General features: G+C 36.3%; 1 protein-coding gene across 8 annotated transcripts in view; it reads left to right on the forward strand.

Annotated features, from left to right (window-relative positions):
* The window catches only part of MTDH (metadherin), a 57,544-nt gene that overhangs the window by 11,525 nt on the left and 23,695 nt on the right, over positions 1-22,324 (forward strand). For 2 of the 8 annotated variants that reach the window (XM_059042470.2, XM_067017077.1), the window contains exons 2-6: positions 1,468-1,569; positions 15,256-15,340; positions 16,057-16,233; positions 17,627-17,692; positions 19,102-19,338. In XM_059042470.2, the coding sequence (XP_058898453.1) occupies positions 1,468-1,569; positions 15,256-15,340; positions 16,057-16,233; positions 17,627-17,692; positions 19,102-19,338 (667 nt within the window). Of the gene's footprint in view, positions 1-1,467; positions 1,570-15,255; positions 15,341-16,056; positions 16,234-17,626; positions 17,693-19,101; positions 19,339-21,884; positions 21,975-22,324 lie in introns of all 8 variants that reach the window. The other 6 variants (XM_067017076.1, XM_067017079.1, XM_059042469.2 and 3 more) reach the window with 5 other exon arrangements.

A 22,324-nucleotide genomic window follows, 5' to 3' on the forward strand; every position in this document is an offset into this window, starting at 1 on the left:
TCCTCCACCCCTCCCTGCCCCCCCTGTATACATAAACACAGAGAAATGAGAAGAGACAGCATTAAAGTGGCAAAACAGCCCAGAGGAAAGAAAACCAAAAGGAGGGTGAGGACACCTGGTTTCAACATTAGCTGTCTGACTTTAACAAGTTGCTTAAGACTCAGCATATTAAATTTGAGTTAATTAGGAATTTAATCAGCTAAAAGACAGCTTTTGTTTGGATTTTTCTGCCATAAATCTTTGGGAAGCCTGCAGATTGGGTTTTGGAATATTAATGGTTTCTCTTTCCAACTGCATATCCCTGATAATTTTGCACAAATGCAGGTAATGTCACATTAGAAAAACTTTGAACATTCATATTGTTTCCGTGACTATAGCTCTGCTGTAATAAGTAATCTGGTGGAAATCTGTTCTGCAAGAACTAGAAATAAAGCGATTTAAACTAGTATATTGATTTACTGACTTACTGCGTTGAATATGAGAAGAATGGGCAAGTAAAAAGTAGTTGTAAGATCCAGAAAGAAGAGGTTAGAAATACAGATACCTGGGAGATACCTGGGCCCTTTTCTTCAAAGTTCAGAATCTAAGTACATTTCTGGTGATGGGGCTCAGAAATGCTTCATTAAAAAAAAAAAAAAAAACCAAACTAGTGATTCTGATTAAAAGCCGGAATTGGTGTTCACAGACTTAATTCTACTCATGAACACCTCTAAGTGCTGTCATTTTATTTGGGGGATGTTAGGAAAACTGAGGTAACCTTTTAAAACTGTGGCAGTGGGTTAGTAAAGCTTCTTAATCCTAGAATAGTAGAGCTGTTAGATTGTAAGATTACAGGGGACATTAGCGATTATCTAATACAGAAACCAACAAACTGTGGTCCATGGACTAAATTTGGCCCTCCACCTGTGTTTGTAAAGTTTTTTGGAACAGACATACTCATTCCTTTATGTATAATCTATGGCTGCTTTTGTGCTACAGTAGCAGTTTTGTAGTTGCGACAGAGAGTCCATAGCGCTCATAAAGCCTAAAATATATTCTCTCTGGCCCTTTACCAAAAAAGTTTGTGGACTTTTGAATAGATCAGACCGATCATTTTTATAGATGTAGAAACAACTCAAAGATAACAAGTGAAATACTCTGAGATTACACAGCCAATTGGTGGTCAGAGTGCAAATACAATTTAGTTCTTTTTCCTGCTTCCATCCCACTATTTTTTGTTGGAAGTACTGATGCCTGGGTGAAATCAGAAAATAAATTTGTGGTACAGTTTTGCTTATAAGTTCATTATTATATTACAAGATGTAGTTCCTAGGGACAATAGTCTTAGATAACACAGCTGTACAAAAATCTTTTTAATTTGGGTCGGGAGTAGAATTTGATTGTTGTATATTCTGTGTCCTGAGTACAAATCTTTGATTTGCTCTGTCAAGCAGTTTGATAACAGAATCCATTATTGTTGCTGTGCAGCCAAACGGACGGACCATCGAAGTGGCTGAGGAAGAGATCATCCGAACTCCTCGGAGTGCAGCAGCTAAGCAGCCATTAGAGACACACAAGAAAAATGAAAAGGTCAGTTGGGAGCATGTGAAATTATATGCAAGGCTCTTAATAAAGAGAGTGACATATAAAATGTTACATGTACACCCCCATTAAAGGAAAACTAAAAATCTGAATTTATCATAGCAGATGGATGGGTGGTGGAGGTTTAAGTAAGTTGGTTTAGTTTGTTTGTTTTTTAAGGAGGGATGTATCACCAAGTATTTCAAACATTGCCATGACATTATTAAGTTTTCATTTTGCCAGAAACAATTTATTCATGACTTGAACATCTTTTATATCAGTAAGGTTCCAGATATGTAACATACCTCTTATCGGAAAACAAAATAGTGATACCTTTGTTAATAGTGCACTTTTGGCATGAAAAGCTTGGCGCAATTGTTCTGTGGTATTAAGTGTTAATATAGATTTCTATTGTGACAGCGACACAATCATCTACTTACTAGATACAATTTGAATTTGTTTAACAAAGGAAAATATTCTATACTCAGGTCATTATTAAAAGGTTTGGATGTGCACTCTTAAGTTTTCAAATAAGACAATCTATTATATATACCCCGTTATTGGTACATTCCTTGGATTTTATTCATTTTCCAGTTGCCAGTGTTAGAACCAACCCGTTTTATTTGACTTCATTTAGTTTGTAAGTAGGCAAAATGTACAAGACTCTGTTAACAGTGGTACCTCCTGCTGTGGGTGAGAGATGTTTTATTTAATTCTTTTTGATACATTAAAAACTGCAACCTCTTCCCCCCCACACACCCTTTTTTTTTAACCCTTGCATGCATAACTCCTTTTCAGGGAAAACGAACAAAAAAACAACCACAGGTAGGTAAGTGGTTTCTAGGAACCAAGGTGCCACAACTCCAGCCCCATAGAGTAGTGGTGTGAAGTGGTTGGTACAGTTTCTTAATGCTCATAATTTCAAAATACCACTGAAGAACTGGTGAGATCAATTCTGCCCTGTAACCCGGTGAAATTGTTCTAGGGCCAAGACAGCTGCAGGTAGGATGGCTTAAAATGAAGGATGGTTGTGGGAAAGAATTAAATATATGTCCAACTTTGCCTTTGGCAGAAAAATAAATAGTAAATTACTTTTATTAACAAATAAGCATACAATGTAGGGATTGTGAATTTACACTGTGAATAGTTTATATGCTTAATGTAGGTATATACTTCTCCCATCTAGTGTCTCCTTGTTCCTGGGCTTTCTCTCTACTAGTGAGCATTTTATACTTAACTCCTGCTTCCACTTCATGAATTATCCTGAAAAATCTGTAGTTGGAATAACTAATCAACTACCATTCATCTCTGATTGATTAATTATATATAGATTGTATGTATCGGGATGTAAAACCATAGTTTAAAGTTTCAAACCATTCTGAAATCTCATATGTTAGAAAGTAATTATAATGGTTGACATTTGTTAAGTATCTATAACATGGCAGGCACTGTGCAAGGTGTGAGGTATGTGTATATATCGTACATATTTACTTCATACATAATTACTTATTTAATTATAAGTAAATATATTTACTTATAGTAGGGACAACTTATTGAGCACTTACTGGGTGTACTTTTAAGATTTTATAGAATATTTATACATGTTACTTTAATTATCCTAGCAAGAATGCCGAGGAGGTGGTATCATACCTATCTTACAAATAAGAAACCTGAGGCTTAAGTTACCTAAGCTTTTAAAAGTATAGTCAGTTCTAACCTAGACCCATCTGACTCCAAAATCTGTGCTTTTTACTGCTCTGTATTATTTCTGATCCTTTCAAAAATGCTTCCAAGCAAATAGTGTTAGTCCCATTTACAGATAAGGGCTCTGAAGCATAGAGGGACTGTGTGATTTCTCTAATTTCATATGTAGTTTCTGAACTGGGATTTGAACCCAGCTCATTCTGATGCCAAAGCCCATGCACTGTTTAATCACTTGACAGAACCATCTCCTTTCAGTTGCCATTGCTTTTTTAGTGCAAGGCTTCTACTTTTGGTTTGTCGCCTATTTTATTTGACTTTTTGCATAATTATAAATGCTACCACTCATGCTTAATGTTTCTTTTCGCAATCCTACATCTTGAATTTATGCTTTTTAACTTGGTTCAGTCCAGGTGACTCTCATTTCAGTTAACTTTTTATGCTATTGTGCTGTGTGCTTTTGTGTGTTTTAAATATGTGGGTTTTTTTAAGACTTCTTACTGTCTTTTTTTGTAAATAAACATCTTAGGTCTACTTATGCACCTTAATATATATTATTATGTATTTGTTTTCCTCTCAGAGCCACGTTAGGCACTTTAAGAAATACAGTTTGCCCATAAAGCAGTTGCACTCTATGCAGTGATATTGAATACCTTGTCCTGTCACTTGAGTTAGCCTTATAAATAAAACTGTCTAAAAACCATATATGACAAGAGCTATAAATATTGGGTCTATAAAGCAAGTTAAGCTACCAGGCCCATTTGGATATGAAGCTTAATGCTTCATTGATTCTAGTTTCTAGTAGAGTATACACTGGATCATTAGCCAGGCTGACTGCATTGTGTTATTTGATGATGAAGAGAATAAGGAGAAATGTAAGATGTACTTACCCTCAGAGAGATTACAGTCTAGTTAAGGAAAGGCAAGCATAAGAGAAGATACCAGGTGACATACGGCCTTGAGTGCCAGGTGTTCAGAGAAGTAAGATTATCCTATTTGGGTAGCCAGAAAAGATTGACTTAATTGCCTCTTGAGGATGGGGATGGTATTTCAGTGAGTAGAAGTGGGGAGGCCAGTTTTGGCAGGGGAAAGAAACAAATGAACACAATCAGTCATTGTTCAGCTGAAACAAAACAACATATTCAGACTCAAGGGAAGGCCCTAGACAGGTTTGACTGATCAGGGTGGGGTGGGGTATGATAAAAACTTAGATAATGTTCAGCTGGCAGCAATATTTATGATTAACAAATCAGCATTGCATCTGTGATTGTAAAGGTCTGAATTAAGATAGAAGTGTTAAGATGGTTAGTAAGAAAAATAGCAGAAGCAAAAATGTATAAAATTTGGTCAACATTAGGTTGTTGCAGACAAAGTCAGTGGTGTCCTACTGAAATACTAATTCATTATAAATATTAACAAGTTCTTACATTTTCGTGATGCTACACAGAGTACAAAATGTTTTCACATCTCTTAATCCTAATGCACAGGGAGGAGGGTATTATCATTTTTTTTATATACAGCTCATTGAAAAGAGTTTAATGAATTGTCCAGGAGCACATAGCTAGTAAGTAATGCTCTCTCAATTTCTTTGAGGTAGCAGTTCTCCAAGTGTGGTCCGTGGACCCCTTTGAAGGGGTTCCAGGTACCTTTTTGTTGGGTTCCAGGAGACAAAACTGTTTTCAGAATAATTAAGACATTGTTTGTCTTTTCCACTGTGTTAATATTTGCATTAATGGTGCAAAAGCAGTACTGAGTAAAACTACTGACTCCTTAGTACAAATAAAGGCAGTGACATCAAGCTACTTGTAGTTGAATTCTTTACTGCAATCCACTTACAGTTGAGTTGCAAGCTGGACTAGCCACTTATTTCTTGTTACTCCAGTTTTACTTGAGAGAACAGCTGATAGGCCATGGTTATGTAGAGTTGGGTATTTGTAGACATTTTCTCAAAAATAATCAAGACAGTTCAAGGAAAACAACTGATAGTACTGTTGAAAATGATAAAATGTTTTGTTGCCAAGTGAAAATTAGAAATTTGGAAAATTTGTGACTACCACCATGAGCTTGACAACATCCCAGTACTTAATGAATTTCTGATGAGATCAGCAGTGATGTTAACAAATGTGTTGGGTTTTTTTAATATTGTATATAATGGATTGGGGTTTTTGTTTGTTTCTTTTTATCTATTTGGTTGCGCCAGGTCTTAGTTGCATCAGGCGGGCTCCTTAGTGGCAGCTTGCTGGCTCCTTAGTTGTGGCATGCGAAATCTTAGTTGGGGCATGCATGTGGGATCTAGTTCCCTGACCAGGGATCGAACCCGGGCCCCCTGCATTGGGAGCGCACAGTCTTAACCACTGGGAGACCACCAGGGAAGTCCCCAGAATGTTTTTTGTTTTTTGGTTTTTTTATAAATTTTATTTATTTATGTATGTATGTATGTATTGGCCGCGTCGGGTCTTCCTTGCTGCGCACGGACTTTCTCTAGTTGTGGCGAGCAGGGGCTACTCTTCGTTGTGGTGCGCAGGCTTCTCATTGAGGTGGCTTCTTTTGTTGCGGAGCACACACTCTAGGCACGCAGGCTTCAGTAGTTGTGGTGTGCAGGCTCAGTAGTTGTGGCTCGTGGGCTCTAGAGCGCAGGCTCAGTAGTTGCGGTGCACGGGCTTAGTTGCTCTGCAGCATGTGGGATCTTCCCGGACCAGGGCTCGAACCCGGGTCTCCTGCATTGGCAGGCGGATTCTTAACCACTGTGCCATCAGGGAAGCCCCCCAGAATGTTTTTTAACCTTTTGGAAGATGTATGTAACTCAGTGAATCAATATTTTCCAAACACTCAATGCTTGCATGTTACAAAAGTAGACAAGTATAAAAGATTCATTTAAGGTGCAAGGTAGACCAATGGATTTTAATGTAGTAAAGTATAGATGTAGTTTGATGTAGTTTCAGATTACACATTGCAACAATTTTTAAGAAACTACCACTTGACAAGTTTTGATGTAATATTTTTTCCTTCCTCTACCTAAAATCCTTCATGATTTCCTGTTGTTATTACTCGACAATCTTTGACATAATCCAATGGCACTGTGGCTCAAGTCTCTTTTCCTACCTCTTATCTTCTCTAAGCTCCAGACACTTTGGTTTTCTTTCTTTTCCTTTTTTTTTTTTTAAATTTAGTTTGTTTATTTTTTTTGGCTGCATTGGGTCTTTTCCTGCGGGCTTTCTCTAGTTGCGGCGAGTGGGGGCTACTCTCCGTTGCAGTGCGCGGGCTTCTCATTGCAGTGGCTTCTCTTGTTGCAGAGCCCGGGCTCTAGGCACGCGGGCTTCAGTAGTTGTGGCACATGGGCTCAGTAGTTGTGGCTCACAGGCTGAGTAGTTGTGGTGCACAGGCTTAGTTGTTCTGCAGCATGTGGGATCTTCCCAGACCAGGGCTCGAACCTGTGTCCTCTGCTTTGGCAGGCAGATTATTAACTACTACGCCACCAGGGAAGTCCCCTGGTTTTCTTTTTTGTTAAACAGCTTTATGTTGAGATATACCATATAACTTACTTCTTTTCAAGTGTACAGTTTTGGTGTGTTTACAGAGTTGTACAGCTATTACCACAGTCTAATTTTTAAACATTTTCCTCTTCCCAAGAAGAAATCTTGTGCCTGTTAGCAGTTGCACCGTGTTTTCCCCTCTCCTCCCCTTGGCAACTGCTAATCTTTGATGAACTATCAAGAATATCACAATTATCTGAAAATAACTATTGAAAAACTCCTCCCTTTTCCAATTACATATCCACGTGTATGTAGCCATATTTTCTTCATATGCTTCAAGATCAAATAATATATCACAGTAAATTAATGCAAAAACAGATATGCAAGTCCAAGTGGGGTTTTTTTTTTTTTTGGTGGTACGCGGGCCTCTCACTGTTGTGGCCTCTCCCCATTGCGGAGCACAGGCTCCAGACGTGCAGGCTCAGTGGCCATGGCTCATGGGCCCAGCCGCTCCGTGGCATGTGGGATCTTCCCAGACCAGGGCACGAACCCGTGTCCCCTGCATCAGCAGGCAGACTCTCAACCACTGCATCACCAGGGAAGCCCAAGTCCAGTTTTTTTTAATGGAGCCAGACATAAAAGATATCTGCACAATGTAAAACATGACCTACTTCTCTCTAAAATGTTTGTTTTGGAAAATATAGTTCTTTATATAGGTATAATTATATAATTAGCTTATTATCACTTTGAGATAAATTAATACATAGCTAAACAATTTCTTAGTTTAAATTTACAATATGGTAGATATCAATAGATAGAACCCACACAAAGACTCTTTGATATCCTCAATACTTTTTAAAAATATTTATTTATTTTTTTTTTTTATTTATGGCTGCGTCAGGTCTTAGTTGCAGCACTCAGGATCTTTCGTTACGGCATGTGAGCTCTTTCATTGCGGCACACAGGCTTCTCTCTGTCTGTGGCGTGCAGGCTCTCTGGTTGTGGCATGCGGGCTCCAGAGCACATGGGCTCTGTAGTTTGTGGCACGTGGGCTCTCCAGTTGTGGCTCCCGGGCTTAGTAGTTGTGGCGCGTGGGCTTAGCTGTTCCACAGCATGTGGGATCTTAGTTCCCTGACCAGGGATCGAACCTGTGTCCCCTGCATTGGAAGGCAGATTCTTAACTGCTGGACCACCAGGGAAGTCCCCTCAATACCTTTTAAAAGTAGAAAAGTGTATCCTATGACCAAGAAGTTTGAGTGATTAGTGTTTAGAAGACCAAAGACAAAATTATTCTGAGGCAGCATAGATTTTATACAGGCATAAACTCTAGCAGTTAGCAAAATAGAGAAAAACCTGCATGCTCAGGGAGCTTACATACATTTGTTTTATGTTCCATAATACATCTTAGAAACTGTAGTTTCAAACCAGGGATTGACAAGCCATGACCTGCTGGCTGTATCAGATTCTCTGCCTATTGTTGAAAGCTTTATTGGAACACAGAAACACTTATTCATTTGTTTATTGTCTGTGGCTGCTTTTGCAATACAACAGCAAAGTTGAGAGGCCTTATAGTTTACAAAGCCTAAAATATTTACTATCTGGTCCCTTTTTTTTTTTTTTTTTTTGTGGTACGTGGGCCTCTCGCCACTGTGGCCTCTCCCGCTGCGGAGCACAGGCTCCGGACGCGCAGGCTCAGTGGCCATGGCTCACGGGCCCAGCCGCTCCGCGGCACGTGGGATCTTCCCTGACCGGGGCACGAACCCACGTCCCCTGCATCGGCAGGTGGACTCCCAACCACTGCACCACCAGGGAAGCCCTCTGGTCCCTTTTTTTGCTGAACCCCTGTTTTAAACTCCTGATACAGTCTTTTGGGTTCATTAAAATGTTTCATTATCTGGAGTGCTTTAATATCATCTGATTCTCTAGGTCTTGGACTCTTGACCTTCCAGGCTCCCTTGTGCTGCAGTCTATAGCTTTGTGATTTCTTGGGTTTCACCCAAGGAATTAGCTTTCAAGAACTTCTTTAAGGTAAACCAAGTGGGTTTTTTTTAATAAAAGTGGGAATATCTTACCAGGGAAGCCTCATTTCTGCCCATAGACTTATCTGTCTAAACACCTAATGAATAGTGGAACTGAGACCAGAACTAGGACTTCTGCCTTAACGCATCGTTTTTCCACGATACTATGGTTGTATCAGGCAGGAAGTGGCAAGGGGAGATCAAAAGTGAAATGGTGAATTTGTATTTTATAATGCTATGATTGAAGTGAGAGTGGAAGTGGAATCTCCAAGTGGAATTAGTTTAGGCTATTGGAAATGTGAGAACCAAATCTGGGAAAGAGTTCAGGGCTAGATAAAAAGTTCTTAAGAAAGGTTTCTTGTAAAATTTTTAAGATTATGAGTTGATAACCATGCTGCTTATGCAGTGTTCCATAACTTATGAGCTCATACCAAACATATTTAAATAATTTAATGGCTTGGATGATCAGTCAGGTATACAAATGTAATAGCTCAAAGATTTTATTTGGGGGGACAGAGTTGGGAAGACAGGGCTATATGTAATGTAGTCTAATTTTAGGCTCTTTCATTGATTAACGAAATACTAATGGAGTACCTTCTATGTACAGGATATACTATTCTAAGCACAAGGAATATAATGGTTGATAAAACAGGATAAAATGGTTGATAAAAGAGTCACTATTCTCATGAAGTTTAGTGGGGAAAAAAACTAAAACAAGCAAGTATAGTCTCTAAAGTCAGGTGGTGGTAAATGCTGTGAAAGAAAATAACTAACCAGGGTGAGGAGAAAGAGGTAAAGTGCTAATTATGGGCACTTCCTTGCACCTACATCTCCACTCCTTACTTCCATTCAAAAAAAAATGTATCAGAATAGTAGTGAGTGGAGAGATGCTGAGTGTAGTTTAAATCATACCTCCTCCCCAAAATAGGGACTATCAATTGCAAGCCTGTCTACTTTTAAAAAGGTTTGTGATACTTTTCATAATTAATCTCATGATGATATTGTGTCACCAAGTTACTAAGATTAAGAACTGCTAGTTCAGACAGAGTAGAGAAATGGAATTTGTATGCCTCTTGGGCCATTCATCCTTTGCCATTTAACCATGCCCAACTCATCTGTATGTTTGAGATAAGTGAGAAAAATAAATAGTGCCAAAATGTGGAGCTGTATAAAATTAGGGACTTGCCACATTTAGGCAGGAAATGGATGAAATTGATCCTAAAGCAGTGGTTTTCAGACTTTTCAAGTGGCAATTGCTAAAACTTTTCAAAATAAATTTCACTAACAACTTTTAATTTTGTCAAGTACACTTTCATTTTTTGTTTATTTTTTTGGCTGCACCTCCTGGTATGTGGGATCTTAGTTCCCTGACCAGGGATCAAACCCACACCCCCTGCCGTGGAAGCGCGGAGTTTTAACCACTGGACTGCCAGGGAAATGCCATCAAGTACTTTTTTTTTAATTTGTTAAATTTTTTTGCTGATTTTTTTTAAATTAATTTTTATTGGAGTATGGTTGCTTTACAATGTTGTGTTAGTTTCTGCTGTACAACAAAGTGAATCAGTTATATGTACATGTATATGTATATGTATACGTATATGTGTACGAATACGTGTACGCATCCATTCTTTTTTAGATTTCCTTCCCATTTAAGTCACCACAGATCACTGAGTAGGGTTCCCTGTGCTAAACAGTAGGTTCTCAATAGTTATCTATTTTATACAATAGTAGTGTGTATATGTGAATCCCAGTCTCCCAGTTTTGTCCCACCCCCACACCCTCTTGGTAACTGTAAGTTTGTTCTCTACATCTGTGACTATTTCTGCTTTACCAATAAGTTCATCTGTACCATTTTTTCTAGATTCCACATATAAGTGATATTATACAAGTACATTTTTTAAACCACTGTCACCATTGCAAAAAAAGAAAGGAATTTTGACACAATGGAAGAAGAACAAAAATCTTGGAAAAAAGTTTTTGCCATGAGTTAATGAAAAACCTTATACACCAGCCACTAGTCAGCAGACCAGAGCACTCTAATATCCATTTCTAACCTTTAGAAAATACTCAGCATTCCTCTTTTTCATGCTCTGTTTACTTTATCACTCCTGACATTACCAGCAGAGACTTTAGATGATTACAGAGCTGTAAGTATTAGAGAGGTCAGTTCCCCCAAATTTTAAGGACTAGTACTTTCCAGATTAGAGAATTAATAAATTGAATAAGGATTACATTCAGAACCTGGCAACTTACCTTGCGTGTAAATGGCTAATTGCAAAATAAAGTATCATTTAACTAAAAGTTTGTACACTATTCCTCTTTTGATAGTTTTGTTACAATGCAAATATTAGATTATACTCCCTAACTTAATCTTTTCAGCATTAATTGGGCACTGTTCTGCCTTTCTTTATACTTTGCAGTTCTTTAAAATAGCAGTATCTGTTAAGAGAGCAGTTAGCCATTTGAATAGATCTGCTTTTGCTGTCAAGGTATACCTTTTGCCGCTCTAATAAATGATAGCACTTATTTGGGTATTGTCTAATATTAGGGAGTGTTCATTTATGTTAAGATTAAAAGATGAGCTTAATTATGGAAGTTATTTTTGTGTGTTTTCTTTGATAACCAGTTCATTTTTTTTTATATTTAAGTTCTGTGAATTTGATAGCAAATTATTCATAGTCTTAGAACTACTCTAGCATGTGCTTTAAAGACTGTACTCTCCAAATTGGAATACATAAGAAGATCCATTGAGATGAAGGAAGAAAATATTAGGCTTTCTATTTATACTATTTTTTAATCAAAATATTAAGCTTGACTCATGTTTTATATATAGTCATTGGCATCCTTATTTAGGATGTTAAAAGGTATTAATTAATTGGGGAGAGGAAAATGACAGAGATAAAGCAAATGGGGTGGAACTTGAGCTGGGTTAAGAAAAAATAGTGCACATCATTTTAGGCATTGGACATCAGTAGAGGGAGGGGGTACATGGTAAAGGGTACAAGGCAAGTCACCCTAAGCACCCAGGCTACTGTACTTTATTTTGAGAGAAAATTCATGGTCAGTAACATTTGGGCAAAGACAAGACTATTTAGAGATGACAGTCGTGTTGGAACCAAATGATTATATATGTGAATAAAAGAATATGCGGTTGAGATTAATTTGTGGAAGACCTGTATCATATGAGGAAGTTACTAGACTTTATAGATGGTAGAAAATGGTAGGGATTTTTTAAATGGGAATGTAAATTAATCGGACTGGTATGGATGTGTTGGGAGATGAGCAATGGTGAGGGAAGCCCTTGATAAGAATTTCTCCTAATGTCTGTTTCTTCTATTAGATTAGTATAGTACACTTTCCGTAAGTAGAAAGTTTTATTTACTTCTATATACTGAGCTCCTAAAACAATGTCTGACACATAGTAAGTATTTAATAAATCTTGATTGGATGAAGACCATTCAGGAGAGGCTAGTTTAATAATCCACCCAGCTCTATGGTGAAGCCTGACAGCAGTGGGTGGGGGGAGAACTATGGGTAACAGGAAGGCAGAACTTAGGTTCTCAGTTTTCCTTCAACTGTTAGCTATAGTGGAGCTGATCAGAAACAAGACAGTCACCTCAGTAGGGTGGCTGGGTCAATTAGTAGTGTGTATACATATTTACTTTAAAGCTTTTTATATTATGTTACTAAGTCTCATCGGAGTGAGAGGTTACTTTTAAAGTGAGGTTACTTTTAAAGGTAATAGTATAAGATCAAACAAGATGGAAGCCTAAATCAAGATAATTTCCCTTACTTTTCTGCAGATTTTATTTTAATGACAAGTCATAGTATATTTCAGTGTGAATGTAATTCCTGTCCATTTTCCATAGCTTCCCTCTTTTTTAAAAAAAGGTGGTTTATGCATGCGGCTTTGTAGTCTGCTTTCACATCTTATTTAATCCTTAAAAGAACCTTACGTGAAGTTAGTAGGAGTTTTTGTCCCATATGACAGTTGGGGAAAAGGGTTTAGAGTGATTCAACCCTAAATCACATAGCTAATACATGATTGAATTTATATTTGGCATTATATGTAGAGAGTCAGAAAGGAAAGTATTTGTGAGGCAAGCCTCTGGAGTCAGAACTAGATTTTCATCTTGGTTTCAACACTTAACACTATATCTTAGGCAAGTTATATAATCTCTTTATGGCCTCAGGTTTCCTTATCTGTAAGGCGGGGGTACTTAACTTTAGTTAGTTTCTGTAGGTGTGCACTGTCCAGTATAGTAGCTGTTTGCAGCATGTGGCTATTTAACATTCTTTTTCATACTGTCTTATTAATAGTTTTTAATATTGATTACTTTTTTTTTTTTTTTTTTTTTTTTTTGCGGTTCACGGGCCTCTCACTGCTGTGGCCTCTCTCATGGCGGAGCACAGGCTCTGGATGCGCAGGCTCACTGGCCATGGCTCACAGGCCCAGCCGCTTCGCGGCATGTGGGATCTTCCCGGACCGGGGCACGAACCCGCGTCCCCCACATCGGCAGGCGGACTCTCAACCACTGCGCCACCAGGGAAGCCCTAATATTGATTACATTTTGAAATGATAGTATTTTGGATGCCTTGGGTGAAATATAAAAATTAATGTTACATATTTTAACTTTTTAATATCCGCTAGAAAAATTTTAATTACATACGTGGCTTGCGTTATATTTCCATTGGACAGTACTGCTCTAGACCAGAGGTTGGCAAACTCTGACCCTCAAAGTCAGCCAGATTCCTATTTTTAGAAATGCTGTTTTACTGGAACACAGTCACACCCATTTAATTATATATGGTATATGACTACTTTCATGCTACAGCAGCATAATTATTTGGTTGCTACATATAGAACCATACGGCCTGAAAAGCCGAAAATATTTACTGTTTTATCCTTTATAGAAAAAGTGTGCTGGGAATTCCCTGGCGGTTCAGTGGTTAGGACTCTGTGCTTTCACTGCCAAGGACGTGGGATCAATCCCTGGCTGGGGAGCTAAGGTTCCACAAGCCACACGGCCAAAAAAAGAAAGAAAGAAAGAAAGAAAGAAAAAGGTTGCTGACCCTTGCTCTAGATTGTAACTGATAGATGCTCAGTGTGTTAACATCTTTACTTAAGAGTGGATATGAGAGACAGAAAGTAGATTAGTGGTGGGTGCCAGTAGGGAAAAGGTAGTAGGGAGTGACCGCTAATGGGTCCCAGGTTTCTTTCTAGGGACGATGAAAATGCTGGGATTAGATACCAGTGATAGTTGTGCAACTTCGAAGATACTGAAAACCGCTGAACTACACTGAAAAAGATATCTCAATTTTTTTTAAGTGGATATGAGCCTGGTTTGGTAGAGGTAATAAACCAGTACCTTGAACACGATACATGTTAATGATAATGAGAACATGCAAAGAAACAGATGCAAATCAACTGTGGGGAACGTAAGAAAACATTTTAATAGTTTTAATGTATTCCCATGCCACTTGAGAATATTTGCAAGTAGTTACTTTATAAGAAGCAGTTAGCTATCATTTATTGCTTACTCAAACTGTCAGTTACTGCTTACCCTATTTCTTTTTAGTTGTAAACTTAACTTTAAGATAGTGCACAATAATGCATACATAGCCAATCTCGGTAAATAGTCACAATAATACATACATAGCCAATCTCGGTAAATAGTTAAATGAGTGAATACAAAGTATAAATAAAATCTATATTTTTAAATATTAGTTCTCTTCTGGAAACACTTATCTAAATATAGAAATCGTGGCTTTATGAAGTTTTTAGTAACCTTTTGAGAGGAGAAAATATTAGCAGAAGGGAATTGGAAAGCCATCCAAAAATGTCCGTATCTTGTATATGTGTAGGTGTTTTTTCTTTAATGAATTACTATACATTTACTATATACAAATCTTAGGTATTTTCACACTGCTTGGAAACTGACAAAATATTATCTATTTCGTACAGTTGACTCATTAATTTGTTATATGAAGAGTATGCCAACAATCTGCTTTACGAAATCAAAAAACCAATAATCAGTACATCATTTTCCTTCTGACCAGTAGCAATAGGTTTTCGTTTTATTGCTCTGAAAACATCATGTTATAGTACCTTATTTATGATGTAAATTAGGATAGCATGATGTCTAAGGGCACAGACTTTGGAGCCAGATAGACCTATTTCCTAATTTATTAACTTAATGCAACCCAGACAGCCTATTTAATATTTAACATCTCTAAGTCTTTGTTTCCTAATCTCTAAAATGGGAATAATACCTTTCAAGTGAGCTTTTTTTAAGGGATAAAGAATTGAATGTAACGTACTTATATAGTAACCACTGAATAAAATAGTAACCTCATACTATTATTGCCATTTAACGTTGTTTTTTAATCAAACATTAAATTTTTTTGGTTGTCAGCATCATACATTTCATTATGTATTTTACTGACTCCTACCTTTTCAAAAACATAATGAAATATTAAGTAACATTCTATTTTACTTTCAGTCAAAGAAAAATAAGAAGAAATCAAAGTCAGATGCTAAAGCAGTGCAAAACAGTTCACGCCATGATGGAAAGGAAGTTGATGAAGGTACTTGAGCAAGTGAAAGGACTGTAGAAAAATTTTTAATCCTTTTTTACCAAGGTGCATTATATAAAAGCTGCATTTGTTTCGGTTAATCTTTTATCTAGCTCTTTTAAATAAAATAACTATAGATTTTAATGCACACATCTGTGACATTGTTAGGAGACACTTTTTTCCCCTAAATTATTTAAGTATCTAACAATGCTTTCCTTGAAGGGAACTGCCTTGAAATTTAAGGTCTAGCTCAATATCTTGAGTAATTTAAAAGCCATTCATTTATTTCCTAGAAACGTGGTTTGTTTTTTTTCCCCATTGTTCTTAAATATACCATCCTAGAAGGCTGGGTAGGAAATTCTTAAGAAAGCCATTTATTGTCCTCACCTAATAAACCCATTTGTTAGTAAGTATATATAACACTCCCCTACTAGTACTATCCAGCAAGATAAAAAAATATGCAAGATAACTTACATCAATTTTTTCTAAACCATAGATGACAGATCTGATAAAAATGACCAGAATAAATAATGGCAGTTAGCTGCCTAAAACAGCAAGATTAGAATAAATTCACAGGATAAATTAGTATAATCAGCACTCTTGGCTTTTAGTTTAATATATGAATTTATCATGATACTTCAGATGCCCCACCATGTTTTCCCCCCAAAACTACAACTTTTTTGTCTTCCCCTTACTGAATAACGTTTTTTTTTCTGGGGCTATGTCAGGAGCCTGGGAAACTAAAATTAGTCACAGAGAGAAACGACAGCAGCGTAAACGTGATAAGGTGCAGTCTGATTCTGGTTCATTGGATTCAACTATCCCTGGGATAGAAAATACCATCACAGTTACCACCGAGCAAGTTACAACTGCATCATTTCCTGTTGGTTCCAAGAAGAATAAAGGTATATTAGTGGAACATAAGAGTGATACATCAAATCCAACTCCTTTTAATCAGATACACAAAATATCATTACGTCAAAATCTGGCTATTTTGAACTGCTTACATCATTGTGCTGATATACCCTTCTTCGTGCAAGCACTGTGGACCACGTATTGGTTGACCTGATACCAGCAGTGTTACTTGTTACATACTGCCTGATGAATGGCCTGTTAAATTAAAATTGCCTTTCTGCCTTGTCACATGAGAAAATGATTGCTGCTATTTTCTCACGTGTATTGCTTTGCCCCAACTCCCTAACATCTCCATTTCTCATAGTGGACGTTCATTAAATGAAATGACTTGTCACCATTCTTTTCATTCCAAGATGAAACAAGCATGTTCTGGATAATGCAGGTTCTATCTGGATTTCTTATCACCCCAACTTTTTGAGAATGCTATAGGTGTTTGATAAAGCTAGACTGGAACTGCAAACATTGCGCTGATGTTCTTCCCAAGTACTTCAAATGTTCAAACTATCCAATACTGATGGCTTCTTGGTAGTTCTTACATTGCCATCGTTTTTACCCTGGAGACATCAGTCTACAGAGTGATGCTGTTCATCTTGCTTCAGGCATTGACTTTTCTTCCTTCACCTTTTCTTTAATTGCCAGCACCTCCCACTTGTCCCCAGACCTCTGTCTTAGCCTTGGTGTCTTTTACTTTTTTGCTTGATGATTTGGTGGAATTTATTGCTGTGGTACAGCAGTGACTTCTGCTTATCCATTTTCACTGTCACATATTAGCCATGCTGTAGTGTTTCTGTCGGTGACTCTTTTTCACTGTCTTGTGCATGCCTTCCTTGCTAGCACAATCCTGTGTCGTGCTGGGTTTTTGACACATTGTGATCATTATGCTTTTCAGTCTCAGAGAAATAGTATCTTTGTTTATAACATATAGCCTTACCGCTTGCCATATTTCCTAAGTCCTGCTCCAAATATTGGCAAAATTATTCTAAGTTGATGTGTTTGCTTCCAGGATTGTTGAAAAGGCACCTAGCTGCTATTGCTGAGAGGTGGCAAAGTTGAATCCAATTACAGAGCCCAGTTCTCCAATTCCTACTTTAAAGAATCTTGATAACCATTATAGAACAGGAGACTCTGTATATACTTGGGCAATTTTCCAGGTCCTTTTTTGGCATTTTAGTTGACTAAGAATATGATAACTAGAGAACTCAATTCCTTAAAAACACGTGAAATATGTTGTGAGTAAAAAGTGACTCTTTTCTAGTGTAAGACTTTAGTAGATAAAGAAGCAATTTATTATAAATAGTAAAAATTAATTTGTATGTTACTCCTAACTTAATGTGCATAGTGGCCTATTTAGTATTAAATAAATTTTATTTCTATTTCAACCAGGTGATTCTCATCTAAATGTTCAAGTTAGCAACTTTAAGTCTGGAAAAGGAGATTCTACACTTCAGGGTGAGAGAAATTACATGTAACTTAAATTGAAGGCCCATCAAGATAGAAACTTATATGTATGTCTCTTTCCTCACATGAATGACACAGAAAGAAAAAAAAGGCTTAGAAATGATTTTAATTACTAAAGTAACATAATGACAGTTCAGAGATTTTGGAAAATAGATAAACAGAAAAATCACTCCCACTTCTAACAGTCTTTGGTATATTCTAGTTGTTTCTCCCTCTCCCCTATACATAAAAACATTCTTTTAGTTAATAGTTTATATGCAATTTTGATTCTTGCTTGCATTGTTTAAGCTAATAGAGAAAAAGATTTTTCTTTTCCGGACTTGGGTTTGATATAGGCATATATGAGATAAAAGACTTTACCCCTGAAATTAAATAAGAAGCCTTAATACCTATAATCTTCTAAACTGCTTCCTGAACAGTATCAAATATTTCATAATAAATGGACTATAGTATAGAGTTATGCAGTACTTCACAAATAGAAAATATATTTTATTTACTAGTTTATGATAAAGATTGAATTAAGTGGAGAATGATATACCTTACCTAAAAACTAAAGTGTAGTAAAATGTAAATTCACAAACGAAGAAGCACCTTCTTGTTTCAGGCTTGTTCTTAACACTGTCAGCTTCCTTCATTCTCATGGTTCTCAATCCTGGCTACACATTACAGCCATCTAGGAAGCTTAGAAAACCACACACGTATATAAAAAGAAACATGTACTTACATACACACACCTATGTGTATTTGTGTGTGTGTGTGTATATACACGACACAGATAATACGTACACGTGTACATATACCTGCGTATAAATATATACACACAAACATATTGATGCCTAGACTCTGTCCCTAGAGATTCTGATTTTGATTGGTTCGGGCTGAGGCTCCAGTGTCTACTTTTAAGAAAATTTTCATTTGATTTTAATGTGCAGCCAGGTTTTAGAATCACTGCCTTATACATTTTATATATATGTGTGTGTGTGTAGATATATATAGATATAGATATATAGATATATATCTATATATATATAAATATTTAAGGAAAGAGCATGTAACTAAGGAGAAGTCTTTATGTTCTTAGTGGGTGAGTATTCTGAGTATACCAGAATATGTGTTTTCTTCTTTGCTCTATTGTACTTCTTTTGAGCAAGTCAGTCTGCTTTTGAAAACATTATTAGTATATATATTAAGTTCAAACCTACTCGTAGTTTTTAAATTAACAGTCATCCATGGTGGTCATGTCACTTTTTAAATTCTTCATTTTATCTTTAAAGCTCAAGCTATTTAGAGGATAAATAAAAATATAAATATAAATCAAGCAATTATAGAAACTTGAAAATATCCCAGTTTTAACAAGGAGTTGTGTATCCATTTTTAATCTTTATTTTCTTTTCTTTAAGTTTCTTCAGGATTGAATGAAAACCTCACTGTAAATGGAGGAGGCTGGAATGAAAAGTCTGTAAAACTCTCCTCACAGATCAGTGCAGGTGAGGAGAAGTGGAACTCTGTTTCACCTCCTTCTGCAGGCAAGAGGAAAACCGAACCATCTGCTTGGGGTCAAGACAGTGGAGATGCTAATGCAAATGGAAAAGACTGGGGAAGGAGTTGGAGTGACCGATCAATTTTTTCTGGCATTGGTAAGAACTGTTAGAAAGTTTTAAGTTTGTTTAAAATGCCTATGTGGTACATTTAAAATTTTCCAAGAATGAAAAACAGATCCATTAATAGAAAAATTAGTCATGCTATACAGAAAGAATATAGATTAACTCATCTCAGATCCTTCATATGGAGCAAAATGGGAACTAAATAAGTGAATAATAGCATTTATTATTTACTCTTTATTTAATTCTTTCACTTTTATCACATTTGATTATCAGTTTAGCTAACTGATGTAATTGTGTATTTTTAGTGATATAATAATAGTAATGTGTGAGCAGACTTTTTGATTAATTTCAACAGTTCTACTATTGAGTTTAAATAAAAATAGTAAATGGAGGTACAGTTTATAGCATCAATTTATATACTATTTTACAGTCTACAAAATGCCTGTTTGTAATTAATTTTTCCCCTGGATTCTAAAGATAAAGACTAGTAGTGAGAAGCTTATTTCTAATGAGAGCCATCGAGTTAAAAGGAACTTAATTTCAAGTGTGTTTGTGTGTGCATGTTTTATAGAAAAGAAATCCGTATTTAATATGGAAAACTGCAAAAAGAGAAGGAAAAACCCACTGTTACCACATTACCCAGTGACAACCACTGTTTTTTACATTTCCTTATGGTCCTTTGTTTTTTTTTTTCCTGTGTACAATTCTGTGGGTTTCATTTGGTATTTTTACACAATCCAAATCACACATGCATTTTTGTGTTCCTCCTCCCTCACTTAATATTGTGCCTCAAACATTTTCTTTAGTTTCTGTAAGTATTTTATTTAATGACCATGTGATACATTGTGTAAGCACAGCATAAACTATTTCACTATTCCTGTATTATCAGAGAAATAACTTCTTTTTTTAAAGAAATATAAATGACGTTGCATTGAATATATTTGTTTGGGGGTTATTTCTTTAGGATAGATTCTTGGAAGTGATATTATTGGATTAAAGGAAATATGAATGTTTACAGTGCTCTACAACATGTTGTCAAAGTATTTTCTAGGAGAATTCTAATTTATCCTGTCAGCATCAGTATGAGTGCCATTTATCATATGCTTACCAAGGTTGAGTATTCTTATTTTTTTAATCTTTTCTAGTTTCATAAGGAAAAAATACATAAATTGTTTTAGTTAACTTTTTAAAGTCACTAATGAGGTTGAGTGTTTTTCACAACTTTCTTGATCATTTGTTTCTTTTGTAAATTGTCTATTCATGTTCTTTGCCCGTTTGTGTAATGGCCTCTGTTTTTTGTGCTTTAAGTTGTAATTGCTTGTGCATTAAACATATAATCTTTTCTGTTGTGTTTGTTGCAGATATGTTTTGCTTGGTTTATTTTAGTTTGGGGGAGTAATAGACATTACAGAGTTTTTAGTGTTTAAGTAGAAAGAACTGTTTCTTTGCATGTTACTTGCTTTTCCCATCACTTTTAAGCTTAGAAAAACTCATGTTGACTAACATCCCTAAGAAGCAGACTCTATATCATTTGCTAATATTGTTCTTCAGCTTGTTCTCCCCTCTTCCCCTGCAATGTGCAGAAATTGTGTAGAAATATCAAAATTTGTTTGGAAGAAGAAACAATCCCTAAATTCCTAGCCTCATTTTCAGCAGTAATAAAAGCATAAATTTCTATGCTATAAAGCATCCTTTCACACTTAATAAAAGAAATGGTCAAATTTTATCAAGTAATCTTAAGAACCATGACCTTTTGAGATATTTGCAATTTACTTATAAAACCTATGTAGCATTTTCATAATTAGTACATAAATTAGTTGGTAGTACTTGCTTAATTTTGCTGTAGACAAACTTAAGCAGCAGATTAGAGTTCCTGCCTAGATGGATTAGGACCTTTATTGAAATTGAAAGGGAACTATATTAAATGAGGTTTGCAGTGAGTTACTGAGAAGAGACAGATGTGACTTTTCTCATTGATGTATATATGTTCCTTAAAATACTCATATGTAAGTAGGCAATTGCTTTAAAATGTTGAGAAGATATCATGGTGTAGTGGAATGAGCTTGTTCCTAGTTCAGACAGACCTATTTGGTATGAATCCCTATTTTTCCACATACAAGCTTTTATGGATATTAGGCTAGTTATTTAACCTGTGTGAATCCCATATTCAAGTAGTCGTAAGGATTGGCTATAATGAGTGTGAAGTACCAAGTTTCAGTGCCTGATCCAAACTAGTAGCTTAATTGTGGTAGATGATCGGGTAGCTTGCTATAGTAGAGAAAGAACATGGGCTTGGAAAGCAGGTGTAAGTTCCACTCATGGCTCGGGTGTTTTCTGTCAGCAGGTCACTTAACTGCTCTGAAACTTTGCCTAGCAGGGCTGCCCTAAGGATTAGAAGTAGTTGGTGTAAAGAGCCCAGTACATAATAGACATTCAATAAATAGTAGCTATTGCCATATTAGGTGGTTCGGATTTCTAAGGGTATCTTTAAATATTATTATCATAGTTACAAATCTGTACGTATCTTTCAAGTTTCATTGCAAATTGAAGGTTCCAAGTGACGTTCTTTATTTTAACAGCTGCTTGGTCTAGTGTGGATAGGGGAATGAATACCTCTGAACAGAATTCTGCTTCTTTTGCATCTCTCACACTTAACTCTGCTGTTTCTGGTATGTGAAAACAAGTCTTTCATTTAGTTAACAAAAAAAATTTCTGTTTAATTTTAGCACTGGCTATTTGAAAAAATAATCAGAGTCAAGTACTGCTATCCACATAAATTATAGATATACAGTATAAAGTAGCAGAGGCCTTAATAAAGAAAGACCTAAATTCTTACCTGCAGGTGGCTTAGTTCCTTTCTGTGGTGGAGATCGGAAGATTCTATGGCCTAACTTAACTGAAAGTGTGTTGGCACACAGGCGAATGCAAATAGAAGGCCTTCCCTTCAAGGTCATGACATTCTTCTGTTACTAGTTTACCCCTACCATAATTCTACTTGCAGTTTGGCATTTTATTTCTA

The sequence above is a fragment of the Kogia breviceps genome, chromosome 17 (assembly GCF_026419965.1).
Source record: "Kogia breviceps isolate mKogBre1 chromosome 17, mKogBre1 haplotype 1, whole genome shotgun sequence".
NCBI lineage: Eukaryota > Metazoa > Chordata > Mammalia > Artiodactyla > Physeteridae > Kogia > Kogia breviceps.